General features: G+C 38.4%; 1 protein-coding gene across 2 annotated transcripts; it reads left to right on the top strand.

Annotated features, from left to right (window-relative positions):
* The first annotated feature begins 297 nt into the window (after positions 1-297).
* On the top strand, positions 298-12,473 carry LOC118890981 (ER membrane protein complex subunit 7). Of its 2 annotated transcripts, XM_036844482.1 has the most exons (5): positions 298-611; positions 4,175-4,294; positions 8,298-8,436; positions 9,732-9,812; positions 12,012-12,473. In XM_036844482.1, exons 1-5 carry the CDS (start codon positions 379-381, stop codon positions 12,162-12,164), a joined length of 726 nt encoding a protein of 241 aa, XP_036700377.1. In that variant the 5' UTR covers positions 298-378; the 3' UTR covers positions 12,165-12,473. The 2 variants fall into 2 exon arrangements, with proteins under 2 accessions (XP_036700377.1, XP_036700378.1); XM_036844483.1 differs by lacking the exon at positions 4,175-4,294 and having other exon boundaries at positions 319-611; positions 12,012-12,471.
* The last annotated feature ends 9,063 nt before the right edge of the window (positions 12,474-21,536 follow it).

Raw genomic sequence — 21,536 nt, 5'->3', positions numbered from 1 at the left:
TTGTTTCTACTTAAGTCGGAGCCTCATTTGCAAACGCTACTTAAGATCCTCGTTCCTCTCGGTTTTAATCATCTTTCACTCGCGTGAGGTCCTCAGCCCCCCCGGCGGCCACAGCAACACACACCTCACTTTCACTTCGTGGGCGGCCCCCTTAAGAGGCGCTCTTCACACCGCACTCCAACCCGCAGCGCGCGGAGGTCGCCGCAACACTTCCGCCTCGCAAGTGGATTAGCTAAGACTCCTGCGCTCGGGTTTGAGCCCACAGCTGCCGCCCGAACCCGGCGCGCAGGGATGACGACATCAGCCTGCGGAGGCGACGACGGTGAGAGATGGGGAGGGCTTCCGGGGCTCCCGGCCTAACCGCCGAGACCTGCAGTCATGGCGGCCGCTGTGTGGGGGTTCGTTTCCTTCCTTCTGCTGATGCTCTCAAGGGATGCCCAGAGCTCGGAGGTGTCTGGGGCTACCTCCGAGGGCTCAGGAGGGAGTGGGGTCAGTATCGGAGATCGCTTCAAGATTGAGGGGCGTGCGGTTGTTCCTGGTGTGAAGCCCCAGGACTGGATCTCGGCGGCCCGAGTGCTGGTAGACGGAGAAGAGCACGTCGGCTTTCTCAAGTGAGCATCCTGAGGGCAGCGCGAAAGCGGTTGGGTTGGTAGCCGGAAGGGAGTTCCCCATAGGGGAGCTGAGTGTCAAGACCTGACGACGTCGCTGTCCGAGGGTGAACCTTGAGAAGCAGTCGACGCTTTCCCCTTCCCGGTCCCGAACCTCAGAAATGAGGATGGCTGGCGCTTGTCCCAGGGCTGGAGCAGTGGAGTCGGTTATCTTCAACTCCATTTTGGCCCTGGATGGGGACGACCACTCCTGGGCCCTGGGCACAGATGGACTCCTTATTTGTCTTTTGCTGAATTCTTTCCGTTGCATCTCATCTGGTTTCCCTGGAATCTGGCCCCTTTTTGCATTCATTTCAGTCTTTTGGTGGCTTCATGTTGTGTAGAAAGATGCTAAGCAGGTGGGAATTCTCAAAGCCCACAGGGCTTGTAGTGATGACACAGACTGGGAGGCTAATGTTGCTGCTTCTAAAATTAATGGGCCCTGAAGTCCCTAATCGAAGCACCTTTTTTGCCTGGAGGTGGGATTGTTGTTCTTTTTTACACTTGAATTCATCGAGGGATTTGCGACATCACTATTGTCATTTATGTGAGACTCTACAGTGCTTGCTTACTCCCTTCTGTCCTTTCTAGCTGTGAGTAGAAATAGGATTTGAGCCTATATTAAAAGACGTGGTAGATTTATTAGCACTCTAGTTCTGCAGCAGGCTGCTTTTCAGATGTCTAGGCACAAGTATAATGTTTTAAGTCTTTCAGTTGCTGCTTGGAAAGTGAAACTTTGAACTGAAAATTCATTTGGTAAAGGAAGCGTTTCTCTGGTAGGTTTGTATACCAGCAAGTGGTATCTGAAAACCAGACAATTTAAGTGTGGACATTTAATTCTAAGTCTGTTTTGCAAATATTCAGAGTATCCAGGTGCCTTTGAATGAGAATTTCAACCTCAGATTAATAAATAGTGACAAGCTTACAATCATTTTTAAAGTGCTGTGTATTATTACAAATCTGACATTAGGGCATTCTTTAAGTTTTACCCTGATAAATGAACTTTTAATAATAAAACTCTCATTAAGCTTTAGAAAATTAGCCATAATTAACCATTTGACCTCTCTTTTTTTTCCTGCAGTATACAGTTTTTTAAAATAAACATTTATTATTTTTATTTGAAAATAATATATATGTGATATGTTTATTGAAGAAAATATAAACAAAGTGGAGATAGCAAGCCTTAACATTTTATTGTATCTCTTTGGAATCATATGACCTATGTTTTTAATAGTAATATACAATATACAGTGCTTTGTAACCTGCTTTTTTTCATTTAATATTTTGTGAGCAGCTTCTGATACCATTTCATGTTCTTTCATTTGTATGTAGAAAGGTTAATTGAGAATTAATATGAAGAGCTTATGGTGGCAACCTTTTTGTAAGAGGGATAGGTAATTTGTCTTGTACCTGTTATGCATAAATAACATGCAATTTGACTATGTTTATGCTTATTGGAGGTGGCTTGGGACTTGGCTAAATGGAGATCAGGGGAGTTTCAACTGAGGACTCCCATGCCACTTCTTGCTCTCATCACTGTGTATGTAAACCATAATTTATTTATCTAGTCCTCTCTTTGGGGGCATTTAGGTAGTTTTCAGTTTTTTTTTAAATTATGTGCTATGCATTATGTACTACTCTACGTAAGATTAGGTACTGTAATTTTTGGAACTTTTCCTTATGGAAAATTACAGACATACACTAAAATAAACAGAACAGCTTAGGAAGCCATCACAATTTACTGTTTGATTTTATATCTCCTCTGCACCTCATTAATTTTTTTCTGGAATATTTAAATATGATGATCTTAAACATAATATAATTTCACTTGTAAAAACACTACTATGTATCTCTGAAAGATAAGGACTTAAAAAAAAAAACCCCACAGTGCCATTATCGATTTGACAAAATAAATGATAATTCCATAATATCATCCAATACCCAGTCCATTTTTATGTTTTCCCACTTATCTCAGAAATAGTTTTATGTGATTGTTCTTTCAAATCAGAGTCCAACAAGGTCATTGTATTGTAGAGTACATTTTAAAAGCCAAGTTTTAAAATTTTGTTATACAATGTCTATGTTATCTTTTAAAGCAAAATATTTACCTTAGGAGGAAAAATATGTTTGCTTTTCTTTGCGCCATTAGTTCTGCTATTATTTGTGTTGTGCCGGAATTAACTTAATTCTCTTTTTTCTGGACCTAGGAAAATGTTTTGAAATTCATTAAGTTAGGGTCCCATCAAGAAACTGAATAATTAGAATAATTCAAGGCAAGTTTAATGAAAGGATTAACCAGGGTAGTCATGGTGTAGGGAAACAACCAGATTATGCAGTATTCCAGAGTTTACAACCTCAAGGCTATTGTCACCTCTAAGCGTGAAGGGAGGAGGGGAAGTAAAGGTTACTGGAACCTAGAAAAGAGGAAGGAACTGCCTTGAAAGGAGCTGTGTCCCTTGACAAAGCCAGTTAGGGGCCTCTCACGGAGAGAGCTGGGGGAAAAGTATACTAAGCTCATTTTCTTCCCTTCCTGCTGTGGGGAGAGAAGGGTGGAGAATGATCTGAAGGACAAATAGAAGACATCCAGCTCAGGAATAAGTTAACTTGATGTTTGCACTTCGATTCTGTTTCAGTTTAGTGTGTACTTTGAAGTAGTAAGGAACTTTTTCCTCTTACTTTTTAGTAAACATTGTGGATGTGACAGAATCAACTATTCCTTTAACTGTGAAAGAGCCTAATGATTTAAGGAGCATTATTTTAAAATTATCGTGAGACTGGCAATTCTCTGATAAAGTCAATCCCTTTAGAACCATTTGTTCTCCTGAAAGAAACTTCTCTTTCCTCAGAATGGCAGTTTCTCATTAGCAAAACAAATTAATTTTGGTCTGTGAACATGAAATTATCAGTTCTTGATGGGATGGTTTTCTAAGTCTAGAAGTTTAGAAGAAAGCAGTAAGGAAAAGGTGGATGGTTTTAACTACATAAACATTTTAAACTTCTACATACCCAAAAAGAAGTAACCAAGGTAGATGGGAACTATTTGTAACAAGTGGAACAAACAGTACTTAATTACCTTTTCTGTAAAAAAGAAAAAAAGGAAAGAAAACAAAATGCAAATTAAAACTAGGAAAAAAGGCCATTTTTAATTAAGAAATTGTTGGAGGGGATCTGCAAAATTGGACCCCTAATCTTGTAGGAATGACATATATTATTCATTCCCTTGAATGAAGACATGGCTTTAGAATTGGACCTGTGCTTCTGTCACCTGTTATCTCTATTCCACAGAAGGAATAGAAGTACTTTCTATGTCTCTGTGGAATGGTCTGGGGCGTTTTCAGAACTCATGCAGTGTTAATTATGGAAGCTGAAATGTGGGACAACTCTTGCCAGTTTGGGGTTTTTTTTTTTGTTACTCTGACTGTCATTTTGGGAGGTGTTGGTTTGGGAGTTAACAGATGGTTTAAAACATAAGAAAAGAATAAGCTATTGATCAGAAGTGACTAAATATGATAATTTCATTGTTCCAGGACAGATGGGAGTTTTGTGGTTCATGATATACCTTCTGGATCTTATGTAGTGGAAGTTATTTCTCCAGCTTACAGGTTTGATCCTGTCCGAGTAGATATCACTTCAAAAGGCAAAATGAGGTGAGGACAACTGATTTAATTTTTACCAAAGGCTAGGCTACTGAATACCTCATTATATATATTCCTTTTAGAATTTATAGTTAAGGTTGGAAAGTTTCCTATTTAAACTACAAGTATTAAAACATCCTTATATTGTTCTGATCTGAGCATTGATAATATTGTACAGTTGAACTTTCTCCTGCTCTGGCTTAATATTTATTTTAAAGCTCCTAATATGGTTATATAGAGAAGAGGTAAGGTTACTTACTGTAGGAGCAAAAGCACTGTGAAAGTTTTAATTGAAATGTGATTATTAAAGTTGGAAATAATTTAACTTTTCTAAGTTGAAGATACTCGTCATTGGGATATTTTGATGATACCTCTTAGTATCTGTTTGATAGTATGTTGATCTAGAAATTTCTATCGTTCTTCCTGTCTGGAACATTTAGTGTGCAATGGAAATTTAGTATTTCTTTGGAAGACAGTAAATTACATCATGGAGTTTACTTCAAAGTGAGGATCATAATCAAAAAAAAGAAAAGTACAGTATTAGAGGCTGGAAGACTAGGAAAAAGTTTCAGAAGTTCTAAGTAGATGAACACATGCTTTGAAGTCGAGATGAAAAGAATTTTGGACTAATTCAGGCTCTGATCCTGGAATACCACAAACCCATTTGAGGTTAGAATCAGTTGTGTAGATGTCCACAGTGTTCAGATTCAGCCTTACGCTCTTATAACCCCAATTTATTTATTTGTTATTAGTCTCATGCCAACAGTGCTCTCTTTAGTCTAATCTGACCAGGATAGGAAGCAGTTTTCTTGCTTGCTTGCTTGCTTTATTGAGGTATAATTGACAAATACCAAACAATTTTAAATGGTAATGTCTCTTCTTTGTTTGAGCGATCACAGAATTACTTCGTGTTGCAGTAATAAAGAAGAGGTTATGCAAAGGCAAAAATAATTTGGGGGTTAGAGGAGCTGTATTTCACTACTGACCTTTTCGTTATGTGCCTAGCATATTTAGGTTGATTTGTAGATACCCCAAATTGAGCTGACATAAGAGAGATGTTCGGTTAGTACTGTAATATTTATATTTGAGTTAGTTTTTACTCCTAAAATGCTTTCCCTCTTCCTTTGTTTTTTTTTTTGGTCATTGAAAGTTTTTAAAGTGTAATGTGTAAATATGCTATAATTAAAATAGTGAGTCATATATTGAGCTGCGTCATCCTTTAATATCAGCTGCATATTAGTCCAGTGAAGTCAGCTCCTGTTGATAGAGTTTTCTTTTTCCTCTTTTAGGATGTGTAGTGAACAGAGATGGTTATTCTGTGGTAATTTAAATTCTTGGTATTATTACGAAACCAATACTGTGATGCTACTAAAAACACGTTCTTTAGAAACAAACTACTTTCCCCTCTATTTTGGAAATTAAATTGTCTTAGAATATTCTACTTTGTCCAAATGCTAATATTTCTTGCTATTGGCTATTGAGAGCAAGGTGGAGCATGAATTAAAGGTAATACCTTGCAAATATGTTTATAGATATTTTTGATGTAATAAATGGATTGTTTCAAAGTAACTGAACCACATTAGCTATTGACTTTCTCATGTCTTTTTAGAGGCATAAAAGTTTTTTAAAATATATGTATAAAACTCTAGTATGTTAAAATCTAAACGGTAAAGGACTTATGACTTTTTATGTATTTTAGAATTGCAAGCTTGGAGATGGGGGTGGTTTGTAGATTTACCATACGAACTTTATATAGGTTTAAACGTTTTTTAAAAATACTGAAAATACTGGGAGTTCTCTGGGGTACAGTGGTTAGGACTCTGCACTTTCATTGCTGTGGGCCCGGCTTCAATCCCTGGTTGGGGAACTAAGATCCCACAAGCCGTGTGGCCCGGCCCAAAAAAAACCCAAAACTGAATACTGGAGGGAATGAAAGTTGTTAAAGGGGGATACTTGTCGATTAAAAACTATAATTTATTTTTATTTATTCTTTATACTTTGAATTTTGAATAAAGTAGTCTAAGCAATTAGAAATATTTTTCTAAATATAAAGTTTTATTTGCTTTTTCACTTTGGGTAAAGAGTACTTCCTGCTTTAGTATTTAAGGACTGGTTGCAGCAGTTGGATTCATATTCTCAGATCCATTCCTGATGATTGCATGCCTGAAGCATAGGTAAAAAAACAAGGCCCTTACCATTTTAATAATTGGGGAGGACAGAGTAGAGAACAAAGAGGGATCCATATAAGATACTAATATTCTTGACCAATATTTTATAAGCATGCATAAGTTAGTTTCAAATATATGTGAGACTTAAATTTCTGACATTCTGTCAGAATGAAAAATTTTAGAAATGCTGGGTAAAGCATGATAAACATTTCCTTTTAAATGTATAGCTCCCAAAAAAAGTAAGGGAAATCCTCAGAGGATAAACTGTAAACTACTTTCCTACCTGGGGGTTTTGTTATTCTCTCACCAAAAGCCTTAGATTTTATTAGCAGCGTGTAGGTGGGAGGCAAGCCTTGGGCATGCTTGGAGTCAGAATTAGGTCTAAGACTTGGTTCCCCCTTTGACCCTTGGCCTGAAATCCAAAAGATCAGATTCCCAACCTGGCCCTGGCTTTTGGAGGGAAAAATCTATCCTGAAAATTGATAGTCACACCCTCATTGAAATTTGGGTGTGAATTTATTACTTCTTGCATGATCCAGAAACTTCCAATCTGAACAATTAATAAGATGGTCCCTGGTCATAATCCCCCACTCCTGGCAGAGACAAATGCATAACTCTCTGACCAGGCCCATGCATAAATAAAGTCTACTTAACTTATAAAATACTTAACTTATAAAATACCCAAGTAATACTTATAAAATATTACTTCTTGCATGATCCAGAAACTGCCAATCTGAACAGTTAATAAGATGGTCCCTGGTCATAATCCCGGGCTCCTGGCAGAGACAAATGCATAACTCTCTGTCCAGGCACATGCATAAATAAAGTCTACTTAACTTATAAAATACCCAAGAAAACAATGTACATGGAGTCAGCAGGTGAATCAGACCTCTGAGAACTCTAGATAGCAGGCTTATTGGATATAGACTGTAAAATTGTTTAAAGTATATTTAAAATGCTTTAAACAAATAAAAGAAATGCTTTTACCATAATACCAAATAAACCATAGATATTTGAAAAAGAATAAAATTGAACTTTTACAATCTGTATATGCTTTGGGATACAAAACTCAGTGGATGTGCTAAGCAACTGAACAGAGGTTTGATGAGCTGGAAGACAGATCAGAAAAATTACCCAGAAAGCAATACAGATAAAGGAAAGGACACTGTGAAAGTGAGAATTTAACAAGATGTGGAGTAAAGAATGAAAAGGTCTAACACGTGTCTAATAGAAGTTCCAGAAGGAAATGATAGAAAAAATAGGGGAGGCAATTTTCAAAAAGTAAACTGGAATATGTCTGAACATGGGTGATTAAAATTACTGGCATGTCTGGTAAAAATGTAATGTTACCTATGGCACTGTTGCAGGACTTTCTTAAATCATTAAGTTTTTCTTGCAAAATGCCCTTTAAAATTAGGTGTACTCAGCAATGCATGTTTCAGACAGTCAAAAAAATTCCAGCATTTTTGTATATTTATAACAAAATAAATTTATTATTAAATAGAATCAAAGAGCTTTAGAGCTAGAAGAATTCCAGGAGAACTTCTGATATAACCAGAAAAGTTAAGAGCTTAAGACCACAGGCCTAGGTAATAGCAGAGCTATAGCTAGAAACTAGGTCTCTTGATTCCAAATCTAGTGTTCTCCCTCTACATTTTGCTAAGTATTTTAGACATACAGATAAAGCTACTTTGATCAGATTTTCAAGATCAAAAGTTTAGATGTCAAAGCATTTTGGAAAAAGCTAAAGGTAATTATAAGGCATTGCTAATATATTATAAACATTTCTTTTAACTAGTAATGCTTTTAATAGGATTACTGATGCTTTTTTCATGTTGCTTTATCAGAGCGAGATATGTGAATTACATCAAAACATCAGAAGTGGTCAGACTGCCCTACCCTCTCCAAATGAAATCTTCAGGCCCACCTTCTTACTTTATTAAAAGGGAATCTTGGGGCTGGACAGACTTTCTGATGAACCCAATGGTATGTATCAGGCTACAATAAAGTATCTTTACTAATCTGTAATTTGCTTCCAGGCAGTTGAAAAATTCTAACCCCTGTGAAAGGAAAGCTAGAGTCAGATTGTTGGATGAAAGGATTACTGTGAACAGTTCATGAATTTCATGAAAATAGTAGCTTTGGGAATACATAATGAAAAAGATAGTAGTGAGAATGGCACAGTAGATTTGACATTGAAATGTGCAGCAGAAATTAGATAAGTACTTATGTTTAAAATTCAAATAGAATAAGAGTATGTGATTAAGTCACACATGGAGCTAACTATCTCATCCTTCATACTACCTGAATGTTAGTCCATTGATGAATGTGCTGTCATTTAATAAATTTCCCCTCTTGATGGCACAAGTAAGGTTTTTACAAAGTCTTTTTTTTCTTAATGTGTTATGAACAGAGAAGTTATTCTGTAGTAATTTAAGTACTTGGTATTTTCATGAAACGATTTTATGGTATCCATTAATATAAAATACTAATAGCATATTTAGAAACAGCTTGACTTTTTTTTCTTTGCTCTTTTTGAAAGTTGAATTATTACCTTAGAATTATCTAAATGTTGATCATATTTCTTGCTGATAGCTATTTAGAACACAAATAGGGATGTTTCAGGCTGTACATCCTTTGAGAGGCATAAATTAGTACCTGGAATCTGCAGTTAGGCATAAAGAGGCAGGAGGGTAGAGTGGATGGGCGAAGTTAGCGATGAGACTCCAAAGCTAATTGAGAAATATCTTCCATGTTCTCATTTCTGAAATTCCATGGGAACATATGCAGTGGTAGAAGCTCCTAGGTCATTTTTTAAAACTTGTCTGCTATAGTAGTTGCCTAGTGGTATATTGTACATTAGAGGGGGATGTGGTGTTTTTCTCCAAGAACCACAAGTCATCTGGAAAGACTTGTGAATCCAACTGGCCATCAGGGTACCAATCTCAATGCCAGACTGCAGACTGAAGAAAGTGAATGAATAGTTCAGTTTGCAAACTATTTGTGTTAGATAAAACTCTAAACTGCAAAATGATAGGTAGCACAGATGTGAAGCAAGGTGTCTATACAAAGTCCACACACTTATAGGTAAGACTCTTATATTACAGCAGTCAGATACTGAGGAGCACCTTGTTGTCACCAGGGCTCGTTCAGTAGAATTGAAGTGGTGGCTGCTAGTTTTATTCTGTTTACAATATTTAATTTCATCATTGGTTGTTAAGTGCAGATTTTGTTCTACAGTTAAGTAGGAAAAACATTTTCTGAATTTTTTTATTTCACAGGTTATGATGATGGTTCTTCCGTTATTGATATTTGTGCTTCTTCCCAAAGTGGTCAACACAAGTGATCCTGACATGAGGCGGGTAAGATGACTGAACCGTGTTCTGATGCCTGGTCCTTCTGTTGTGGCTGAATGGCTTGGGTTTGTTCAGCTTTATCCTAATTACCAAGTCAAATTCATCTACAGGTTGTGTTGATACAGTATTATGTTCCTGGCATTTAATTAATTGTTTCCACTGGACCAGATAAATTCAGTTGGTTCTGCCTGATAAAAGCTTGGGTCTCTTCATATAGTTAAAACATTCTGTTTAGTACTTGCCTCTTTGCACCTTGCTTGTTAAATAGTTGAAAAGCATAATAATTCTGGTATACGTAATCCAAATATTTCGCAAAGTGGTAGCTTCTTATAATCTATCTTTACTTTACAAAACTCTTCAGAGTACACATTTAGTTTATGTGTTCAGACACACAGAAGAATTTCGGATAGACCAAGGGAGAAAAATAGAATAGTGGTTTTCAAACTCTCTACCACAAGAGCATACTGTTTGGCAAAGGGGAGAGGAGTTGCCAAGTTAGATGCTTCAAATTTTTAGTGCCACCACTTTGTCTCTTTTAAATATTTGCTTCCGTATAAAATCTTCAGAATTAAAAAAAAAAAAATCTATTCTTCCACCCAAAAACCATCAACAAATATCTCCTGAATTCCAGGTTTTTCTATTGTATTTAATATATATGTATTTACACTTTATTCATCACTGAATAAACATTTATTAATCAATTTTTAGGTTCTGGATACAGGGATACAAAAATGGATTATAGGTCATCCCTGTTGTCAACAAGCTCATAGTCCAGTTAAATGTAGGAAGTAGAATGAATTTATAAAGCACTCCTCTTGCCATCAGAGGATTGTGTGTGTGTGTATGTGTGCATGTGTGGGTTTAAATGGAAAAATAAGATATACATAAATAAAAAATGTTTGCTGAGGTACTAGGTGATTAAGTTCTGTAGAAGGTAAGAGACTTATCCCAAGCTGGAATGGCAGAAAAAGCTTCTTGAAAAAAGAAAGCTTTATGATGTTTCAAAATGTTTTATTGCTAAATTCTGGCATCTTTGCCTCAGTGTTGGTTAGAAAGTGTACATCCTCTGTCCTTGTATCTGTTAAGGCAGTTAACTCTCTGTGGTATCAATAGAAGGAAACAGAAGTCACATTGGATTAAAAATTCATTTCTTGCAAAATGCTTTGCATATAGTAAGCAGTGTAAAAATTGTTCATTCAAGAGCTTCAGAATTGAACAGGTTCAAAAATAGAGTTGATGATATATTTTTGCGGGGACTCAAGACCTGTTATATTTAAAATATACATTTAATTCTTGATTACTAGGGCATGTTAACATAATGTTTCTTTTCCTGGCCGTATTTGTAAAGGTGCTTTCTCCCTGAAAACTCATGTATATATTCTACATTTGGGGAGAAAGCCCAAGCTAATAATTGAACAAAAAATTCAATTTTAAATAATAGATAATAGAGTATTTGCTATTTTTTTTCATGTCCGAACTAATACAATTTTAAGTTCACTTTTGGAATGTCACATATAATTCAAATGAAGCAGACATTACATTAATATTGTCAAAAATGGAACAGTACTTTATAGATTGTTGGCTCAGTAAGGGGGAGGACAAGAGCCTCAAAATAAAAGTGCCATGTCCTTAGGTCCTGCCAGTGACTGTTTGTAACATTTTAACATTGGTGTTGCTTGCTTTAGATGCTGTAACTGAGGTCACCCAAGTCATACAGTATTCATAGATTTACTACTAAGGCCCTTAGGAATCAAGTCTTGGAAATACTACAGTTACCTTCCAGACTTTTCTGATACCTTGATACATGGTTAAAGATTGATATTCTGGTTATATGCATCTAGAAAAAGCATGAGTTTAAGAAAACACTTGTTAAAACAATAAGAAAGCATTCTGATCAGAAAACAAAATAAGGTGGCAGGAATATGATCACATATGTCCATTATCCGAGAAAATGCCCTTTATAAAAACAAAAGCCGAATCAAACCCCAGGCAACACTTATCGGACATTTACTAAGGATTGAAATGCTTAGTGATATAAAGGAGGCATGAAATATGGTTTCTGAAATGCTGTTGGGTATGACATTAACATCATTGCTCAGAACCAGTACCTTTTACCTGTTCTGTTTCTCTCCTCCTTCCTTAAGGGAAGTGTTAGTTGTTAAATGACGTGTGCCTTTCATATCATTGTGCTTTGTCTTCCCACAGGAGATGGAGCAGTCAATGAATATGCTGAATTCCAATCATGAATTGCCTGATGTTTCTGAGTTCATGACAAGACTCTTCTCTTCAAAATCATCTGGCAATCTAGCAGGTGGCAGCAGTAAAACAGGCAAAAGTGGGACTGGCAAAAGGAGGTAGTCAGGCAGGCCAGAGATGGCATTTGCACAAACATGGCAACACTGGTGACATCCAAGTCTTGAGGGAGAACCATGTGAAGCAACTACTGTAAACCTGAGCATCCTTAAGTGATCTCTTATAACTTGTATGTGATAACTCTTCAGCACATGTTTTGTATTTGGTACACAAGAAAACCCAGCTTTCATCCTTTGTCTGTATGAGGTCAATATTGATGTCACTGAATTAATTACAGTGTCCTATAGAAAATGACATTAATAAATTATATGAAGTACTATACATTATGTATATTAAAATAAGTCTTAATCCAGAGATAAAATTATCTTGTCATTTTTTTTCCACTTAATGTTTCCTTTATTTCTGACAATATTCTTCTATCTTTCATTATCTGAGGCTTGAAATTGATTTTTCCTGTTTAAAAAGAAGTGGTTGATATTTTTAGAGCAGCATGCACTGTGGGTTTTTGTGTAACTAGACCTTTCAAAATTCTTAGTCCTGCCCTGCCATTTAACATTCCCTGATATTTGAAGTAGAACCACATGTTCCTGATGTAGTTTTAATTTTTATTATTACAGTTAGTTTCAGAGTGTGGATATATGAATTAGAATAGGTGTTACCAATTTTTAAATTCTGGTTACCATCTCTGGTTTCATTTTACAATTATTGAATATCAGCTATAGGCTGTGATTCAAGGTAAGATACAGAGATGGATAGTATCCAGTGCCTGTCCTCCGTAGAGCTTATTATGTAGGGAGGAAGCACAAATAATAACAGGGAGTGAATGGCCAGGGGAAAGAAGTGCAGCAGTAGGAGAGCCTTTTAGAGTCTGAGGATGGAAAATCAACCTTAGAGCTCCATATTGTAATGTTGGTAGTATAGCAGAGGTAGCTTATAAATCCCCTCATCTTCCCCACTATTGATTCTCAGAGTTGTTGGAATATCCAATCAGGATATCTCAAATATCAGGAGTGCCTCAAAATCTTTTTATTTCAGTAAGTTACAACACCTTTTCTTTTGGATTTTGGGTTTGTTTTTTTTTTTAGCAATCTTTTTAAAATTTATTTATTTATTTATTTATTTATTGGCTGCGTTGTGTCTTCGTTTCTGCACGCAGGCTTTCTCTAGTTGCCGCGAGCGGGGGCTACTCTTCGTTGCGGTGCGCGGGCTTCTCATTGTGGTGCGCGGGCTTCTCATTGCGGTGGCTTCTCTTGTTGTGGAGCACGGGCTCTAGGCGTGCGGGCTTCAGTAGTTGTGGCTCGCGGGCTCTAGAGCGCAGGCTCAGTAGTTGTGGCGCACGGGCTTAGTTGCTTCACAGCATGTGGGATCTTCCCGGACCAGGGCTCGAACCAGGGAAGCCCTGGATTGTTTTAATTAAAGAACTCTGAGGCTGCAGTATTGCTTCTAGTAGGGCTCCTATCCTCTCCTATGTTAGAGGACTTCCCTGTTGCTTTCTTAGGGTTATTAAATGAGAAAAAAAAAAAAACAACAAAAGATTGGTTCCAAACTCTTATTTTCCCTTTTATTATCCTATTATAGGTGCCATTTTTCATTTTGAAATGAGGTATATGAGTTTTCTTTTAAAGAAATGAGTTCAAAAAAAAAAAAAGAAAGGGAATTCGGGACTTCCCTGGTGGCACTGTGGTTAAGAATCTGCCTGCCAACGCAGGGGACACCAGTTCGATCCCTGGTCCGGGAAGATCCTACATGCCGTGGAGCAGCTAAGCCCATGCGCCACGACTACTAAAGCCTGTGCACCTGGAGCCCGTGCTCTGCAACAAGAGAAGCCACCGCAATGAGAAGCCCACGCACCGCAACAAAGAGTAGCCCCCTCTTGCCACAACTAGAGAAAGCCTGCGCACAGCAATGAAGACCGAACACAGCCAAAAATAAATAAATATTTTTTTGAAAAAGGGAATTCACTTGCGGTCCAGTGGTTAGGACTCTGGGCTTCCACTTCAGGGGGCACGGGTTCGATCCCTGGTGGGGGAACTACAATCTACAATCCTGCATGTTGCGTGGCACTGCCAAAAAAAAAAAAGAGATAAGTTCCAATGCAGGACATTTTAAAAGCTGTATCTCTGATTATATTACATACACTAAAGTTACCACGCTGGTTAAGCTATGGATAAATAAGGTGGATAAACTGGTTAATGGTTAGAATCTTTGAAAATAGTTATTTACTGAAAATACCTAAAATACTAGAACACAGATTGCATGAAAGTTGGAATTCAAAGGAGCCAGAATATAGTAAGAGTCATAGTTGTACAACCAGAAATCATATTCAAAAATTTCAAAATTCGCACATGGAATACCTAATAAGCTAGAAATTAGAAAGCACTTACAAGGAAATTACCATTTCATTTGCTAATTAAAAAACTGTGTGTCGTTATTTTACGTAGATTTTAACACAATCTGAATATAATATAAACATATTTATACCTTATTACAGAATGTTATTACATCAATTGTATATGAAAATCTTATCTTTGCACAGCTCCTTCATCAAATGCTTAGTGTATTTACAGGTGCAGAAGAGATTGTATATTGTTAGACAATTTGGAGTTGAGTGCAAAGAGCCCGTTTAGTTGCTAACTTGCTTTTGTGAATTTGGGTAAGTCACATTCCCTCTTTGGACCATGTCTTGTCTTGTTCATTGTTGTATTTCCAGCATTGAGCATGTAGGCACATAATAAATGTTTGTTGAATGAATAAATAAACAGGCCTCAAGTTTCATCATCTATAAATTAAGGGATTTGGATTAGACCTGTAAATTCCTTTTCAGATCCAAAATTCCAATATAATTTTAACCCAATACTATTATTTCCTATCCTTGAGAACCGTATGATTGGTGCCAACATTTTTGGCTTCCTTGGGTTCTTTCTGCTATTCCTCTCAGAGACAAAGTGTTTTGCTCTTCCTTAGGGTATTTCTTAGATTCAGTTTACATGTATCTCCTTTTAAATGTAAGCTTTGTGGTTAAAATTTTTTCACTTCTGCTAAATTAAACCTGAGTAGTAACTTTGTGTAAAACAGATCTTTGTTGCCCATTCTTGCCAAGAAGCCCTGCGTGCCTGGGGTGGATCCATAGCTCCCAAGCTTCCAAGCATTTTATTAGGAGTCAAAACCTCAGGACTCATCTCGAGTCTGGTTAACATTTTGAAAAAAATGGGCATTTTACCTAACATGCCCAGAGTAGTAAAGTCTGTTATCATTTTTTTTCTTATGTTTCCTCTGACCAGAGAGAGGAAGCAACCATTCAGCATACTTTTCAGTAGCTGGAAGAGTTTCGAGGTCCTGATGAGGTCAATGATAAAGAAGACCTTTATCATTTAAGTAGTTACTCAAACTTTCAGAAAGTTTGGGGGTTTTTTTAGTGTTCAACTAAAAAAATCTATTGAAAATATTTTTATTAAATATCCTAAAGAAAAAACTAAAACAACTATTTTCATTTTTTAGAATTGCCTTCCAGGTCACATATAGTCATATTTTTGCATGGTTACAATCAGTTCTTTAAAAATTGGGCAAAAGGTTCACCTTTTAGGATGGTTTACATATGCATTTTGTATTTTAACCCAACAAAAATTCTGCTAAGCACTAACCTTAGGGAACACAATAGAAGCTAGCGACCCAGTCCTTTAGTGTTGTTCAAAGAGTATGTTGAGGCAGGACCTAGTTGTGCTCTCCTTTTAGCATTTTAGGTGTGATTATTGTCATCAGAGTCAATTATTTTTTAATTTGAAAAGTATATGAGAATATCCAATTGGTACAAGCGTTTATAATTATTTAGGAGAACTTGAGGGTAGGTTTTGCAAAATTCAGATGTTGTCTATAAATTATGAACATTGTTTTAATATTCCTGAAAAAAAGATGATGAAATACTAAAATAGCTATTTTAGATAAAAATCCCCCCTCCCCCAGATAGCACCATGTATTAGCTTATCTCCTTTCCCACAGTAACACAGCTTTATCATGGGAGCATAGGGAATTGAAGCCTTTCACAACGGCTTCAGTCTGATAGCATTGAGCCAGCCTGGGCAAACCTGAGAAGAGGGAGGAGTAAATTAATAATGTCAAGTGGTAAGCAGGAGGAATGGGTAGAGCCGTAAAAACTATCTGGGCACAGCATTTCCAATAGAAAACTTTGACAAGGCATTTAATTCCACTAAAATTTAATGAACTAGTAATGACTGAAGATTTGTATCTGTACCTCCTTAGGTAATGTTGAAACAAAATTTTCCATATATATATGGAAAATATGTATATATGTATACATAAAGTAATCCCACTCAGTGAGCTCCTACTACATATATTTGGATATTTTAAAGCATATTTCTAAATAACTGTAGTAAAAATAATTAGAAAATCTTCAGAATTAAGTGATCATGAAAATTTGGCATGAAGATTAAGAAATGGAATCATTCTGAAAGTGTTATGAGGTGATTCATAAGGGACCATGAGAAGATATGTAAGAAAAGCTTCCTTGCAATCATTGCTGTCATGGTATCTTGTGCATTATACACAAGAAAGGAAAATTTCATTTTGCGCTTGTCTCTTCACAGGCCTGGATGGACCTGCCTTCCCATCCACAGCTGGTTGGACTGAGGGTGGGACTTGAGCCAGTCAGTTGGGTGGTACTGTATCAGAGAAGGCGGTATGCTGATCCTGAGCCCAGGTAAGCAGAATCAACAGTCTAAGGAATCTGGCCCACAAAGAGTATGGCAGAGACTGGTGGAGCAAGTAACTGCTGGACAACCTTTCAAGTCCATGGAGGTTCAGCTGCAATTCATGCGGGGATTCAGTGAAAGCCTCTTGAATCCCTTCCCCCACCATCTCCAGCCTAGCCCCTTACTTATCATTTATCCTGATTTGGAGGGTACTGTGTTCAGTTTTAGCCTCTATAATAAGATATATAGAGCAGGTCTAGAGAAAAGCTGCCAGCGATTAATATTCATACTTTTCTATACAAATGATTCTACTGACCTCATGACTATATTAGCTAGATATACTTTCAGAAGGATGAAAGTGGCTGTAATTTTTAGTTTGGTAAAGAGAATGCTGAGGGGATTTTTCAAAGGCTTGATAATCCGTTTAAAGCAAATTCTAATGAGCTGTGTACCACTCTGTGAAGTCTGAGAAAGGAAATGGACTTAAATACAGCAGAAGGAATTAGTTTCTTGTGAAGAGGAATTTCTTGGCGTAGTAAACAAAATTGTGAGGTGCCAGTGACCGTGAGATTTACTTTTCTTGGCGTTGTTAAAAAATTGGGCAGGGCTTCCCTGGTGGCGCAGTGGTTGAGAATCTGCCTGCTAATGCAGGGGACACGGGTTCGAGCCCTGGTCTGGGAAGATCCCACATGCCGTGGAGCAACTAGGCCCGTGAGCCACAACTACTGAGCCTGCGCGTCTGGAGCCTGTGCTCCGCAACAAGAGAGGCCGCGATAGTGAGAGGCCTGCGCACCGCGATGAAGAGTGGCCCCCGCTTGCCGCAACTAGAGAAAGCCCTCACAGAAACGAAGACCCCACACAGCCAAAAATAAATAAGTAAATTTAAAAAAAAAAAACAAAGTCCCTCTTAGGATGGTTTATGTATGCACCTACCTGATGGTCTCTCAAATTTCTTTCTATCCCCAAAAGTAATTATTTTATTCCCAGAATGTGAGGAATGGTAGGATCGATACTTTATGGAGGAGAAAATGAGGTATATTAACAAAATTGGGAAAGTGGGGAAGGGCAGAGGAAAATCTAAACTCTGACAATGAGAGCGTTCCTTCCTTTAATGTACATCTGTTGAGCTGTCACCCAGCTTAACCTCTGTAACTGGTGTTCCCTGAGAAGGGGTGCAAAGATGAGGTCCCACAGCCATATTTGTGCTGTGCGGCTCTGCTTTATGGGCATCTCATCCAGGTTAGGCCAAAGGCTGTTCCTGGGGAATTTAAAATGAAAACTCAGGGACTAAACGAGTAGATTGCAACATATAAACTTGCAAAATGTTCATGGCTCTTTATTCTACCATGTACACTACAGAAAAGGAGAAAACAGGTTCCAAGCTGAAGTGGAAGATGAAATCTGACAACTGTACCTTTGTTCAAATCCTTTCCTGAGGTCGCTGCGTGCTTGCCCTTGCGTTCCACGGAGCACTGGTATATCCTCTAGTATAGAGTTTATGTGTTTTACTTAAGCTAGTTCCAGTAGGTGTCTATCACTTGAACCCAGTGTCCTAACTTATGCACTTATCCAGAACTGACCAAAATGATCTCCAACCTGCTGAAAGCCTTCTCTTTTTCCCTCAGTCAATGCAAAATTGGCTGTGTTGCCTCCATATCCATCTTGAATGAGTGGGTCAGAAGGAACTTTCTAAGTTAAGGGAGAAATTGGGTGAATACATGTCCTGGCTCCGTCACTTACTAATTGTATGATCTTGGGAAAGAAACCTTTCTGAGCCTCAGTTTCATCATGAGTAAAATGGATCAAAGGTTCATCTGTAAAATGGGGGCAATATCTACTTCATAAGTAGAACTGTTTAGAACACTTTACATGTATTATCCCACTTAATATTAATACTAACCCTATTCATATAAGTGCTCAGTGAAAGTTCATAATTATTAATATTCTTACCTTTCAGATGAGGAAACAGAGGTTAAAATTTTCCCAACCTCACCAGCTGGTAACCTAGAGCAAGTCCTGTTAACTACTTCCTACAGTGTTTCTCTCACAAGCTAAACTAAAAAAACTAAACGTTCACATACCCATGATCAACACATAGCCATACATCTATTCACTTGCCCACCCTCTGCCTATGGCTGTTGGCATGATCTGGGGACTTGCCTTTCTCCTTCCAAACACTCCTCAGAAGGGGTGGTGTAGTCAAGAGAAACTGACTTCCAAGGCAAAGCAGTTCTAGTCCTAATGTCTGGTGCCTAGAGTTTCAGACACTGTAAACCTAAAGATCTTTCTAAAAGGCAAATCCGATGGGGTCGTTCCCTTATTAAAAACCCTTTGTAGACTCTCCATAGACTTCAAAATATGGGACCCTGACCATGGTCCCTCCAGATTCACTTCTTGCCATTTTGTTCCCACGTACATCTTGAATTTTCCTCATTTCCCCACTCTAAGTTCTATATGTTTGCTCACTCTGGACCTTTTTGATTATTTCTTCCTCTCAACTCTCTACCCTACCCCATCCCTTTCCCTTGTCTACCTCTTACATTTTCTTCAGGACTTAGTGTAGAAATCACCTTTGACAAAAATCTTCCAGATGCCCCCAAGGCTTGGATAAGAGACTCTTTTTTTGTCCCCTTTCGTGCCTGTGCTTACACCATTATAGAATTTCATTTTATCGGATTACCTGTTTACTTCTCTGACTTTCCCCTCTGGACTCTAAGCTACCTGGGCTGTAAAGCACTAGTAATACAACAGTCCTGTTCTCAAGGAAGGGTGGGAAGAATCTTAATTTCTCCACTAAAACAGTTCTGGGGTGGCTGCCACATACAGCTTCATCATTTTTAGGGATCCCAACTCAAATCATTAGACAAAAATGGAGATCAGAGACTCATGGTGAATTAGCACAAAGATACTAACCATGCTAGAACAAAGCCCACAAAACCCAGAAACCTTACCTTGCAACCATCACTTATCTCAGGTATGCACTTACCTATTTAGTAAAGACTACATTGTGAAGCACCTATACTCCTGAATGTGCCTAAGGCTATTAGGTGAGGCGACACAATGATGAGCAAAGTAGCATGAAGTCTGGCTTCAGAGCTTAGAGTTTAGTGGGAGAAACAGACATGAATAACCAAACACATAAATATATGTGATGAAAACCTTGATAGGTGCTCCACGGAAAAGTCCTGGGTGCTATAAAAGCTCATAACATGGGAATCTGGATGAGAGGGTAGAGGGCCAATGTAGGACCACTTTGCTGAGAAAGTGACCTGTGAGGTAAGACGAGAGACTACATAGGAATAAACTAGGCTGAGGCTGAGAAGAAGGGATGAGAGTGAGGAGCTTCCCAGTGTGAGCTGAGGTGGGAGGGAGGTCGGGCCCCTGAAGGAACTGAGAAAAGCACATAGCTGGAGCACTGCTGGAAGAGGGGAGGGGAGAAGGCCTGGACAGGTAGGCAGAGGCCGCCTGGACGCCTTGCAGGCCTGAACTCGCCTTATCTTCTCGAGGACACACCTCGCTCCTCTCAGGATAAATGGTAAGGGAAAATCCTGTGTATGGCGTTCCGTGGTCACCTGGCCTGACTGATTACTGATAAGCAGTCTCTAACTGTGGTATATGAAAATCACTGCCCCAAAGCCTAGAGTCTTCAGTAGAAACCTCAGGTACCCAAAAACTTTGAGATAATATGTTAATGGAAGAAAAACAAGCTTTGCCTTCCCTCCCGACTTGCTCTCTGGCCCAACCTCACGCCTTTAAATGATGTGGCCCAGCAGATGTCTGACATAAAGCAGCTTCTCTTTCCCTTCATCTTCTTTGGGGCTGGTGGGGATTGGTTGGGAAGGAAGTTCCTGCTCTTCTTCAAGGCGTCTCGAAGGACTCTGAGCTCCTGGTAGGCTCTCAGCCCTCCCACTCTGAACCAACTGCTGCTACCTTGAACTTGAGGCTCTTTTCCATCCTCACTGCTTCAAGTTTTATGTATGTAAATATGTGTGTGATTGTATGTATTTGATTTTGAAAGTGTCCTTGCAGAATCCTACTGACAACTTCTCCAATTTCTGCATTCCTACCTGACCTCTACCTTGAGAAGGGATTGGATTATGGAATAGGAAGGTTAGGCTGTATCCAGACAGAGCAAGACTCCTTTCTGAAAGGCCTGGGAACCAAATTGGATAAAAAAAGACCAGCGGATTGCTTGTGAGAGCTTCTAAGTGGAATGTTGGATATAATCCACATTCATCTTGTTACTCTTCACTCACTTTCTCTTTTCAATCATATAAGGGTTCTACCCTCTGCAGTTCAGATTTCGGTGCTAGTTTCCCCTTCTGCCAAAGAGCAGGGAACAAAAGAGGCCTGGAGAAGGGCAGTGTTTGTGCTTGGGGAGGAGGAGAGCTGGAGGCCTCCAGCCATCACTGGAGTGATTCTCTTTGTACTGTTGTCCTGTCCCTCGTTCTGTTAGTCTGTGTTCTTGGGGGCCAGGGCAGTGTCTTATTCCCCTCTGCAGTCACATGGTTCCCACAGAGATAAATAATTATCTGCTGAACAAATGAGTAACCAAATAGAGGAGGAATCAGGTTGCCTGGATGGTGGTTCTTGGATCTAAGAAGATGGTGAAGGAAAGAGGGTACAAAGATTTGGGGCATTTGGAGAAGGTGGCTCAGTGAAAAGTAGAGGAAAAAAACCAAAATGATTGTGAGTAAAAATGAAACAAGGG

Source organism: Balaenoptera musculus, chromosome 2 (assembly GCF_009873245.2).
Source record: "Balaenoptera musculus isolate JJ_BM4_2016_0621 chromosome 2, mBalMus1.pri.v3, whole genome shotgun sequence".
NCBI classification, from domain to species: Eukaryota; Metazoa; Chordata; class Mammalia; order Artiodactyla; family Balaenopteridae; genus Balaenoptera; species Balaenoptera musculus.
This window is presented reverse-complemented; position numbering and strand designations above follow the sequence as displayed.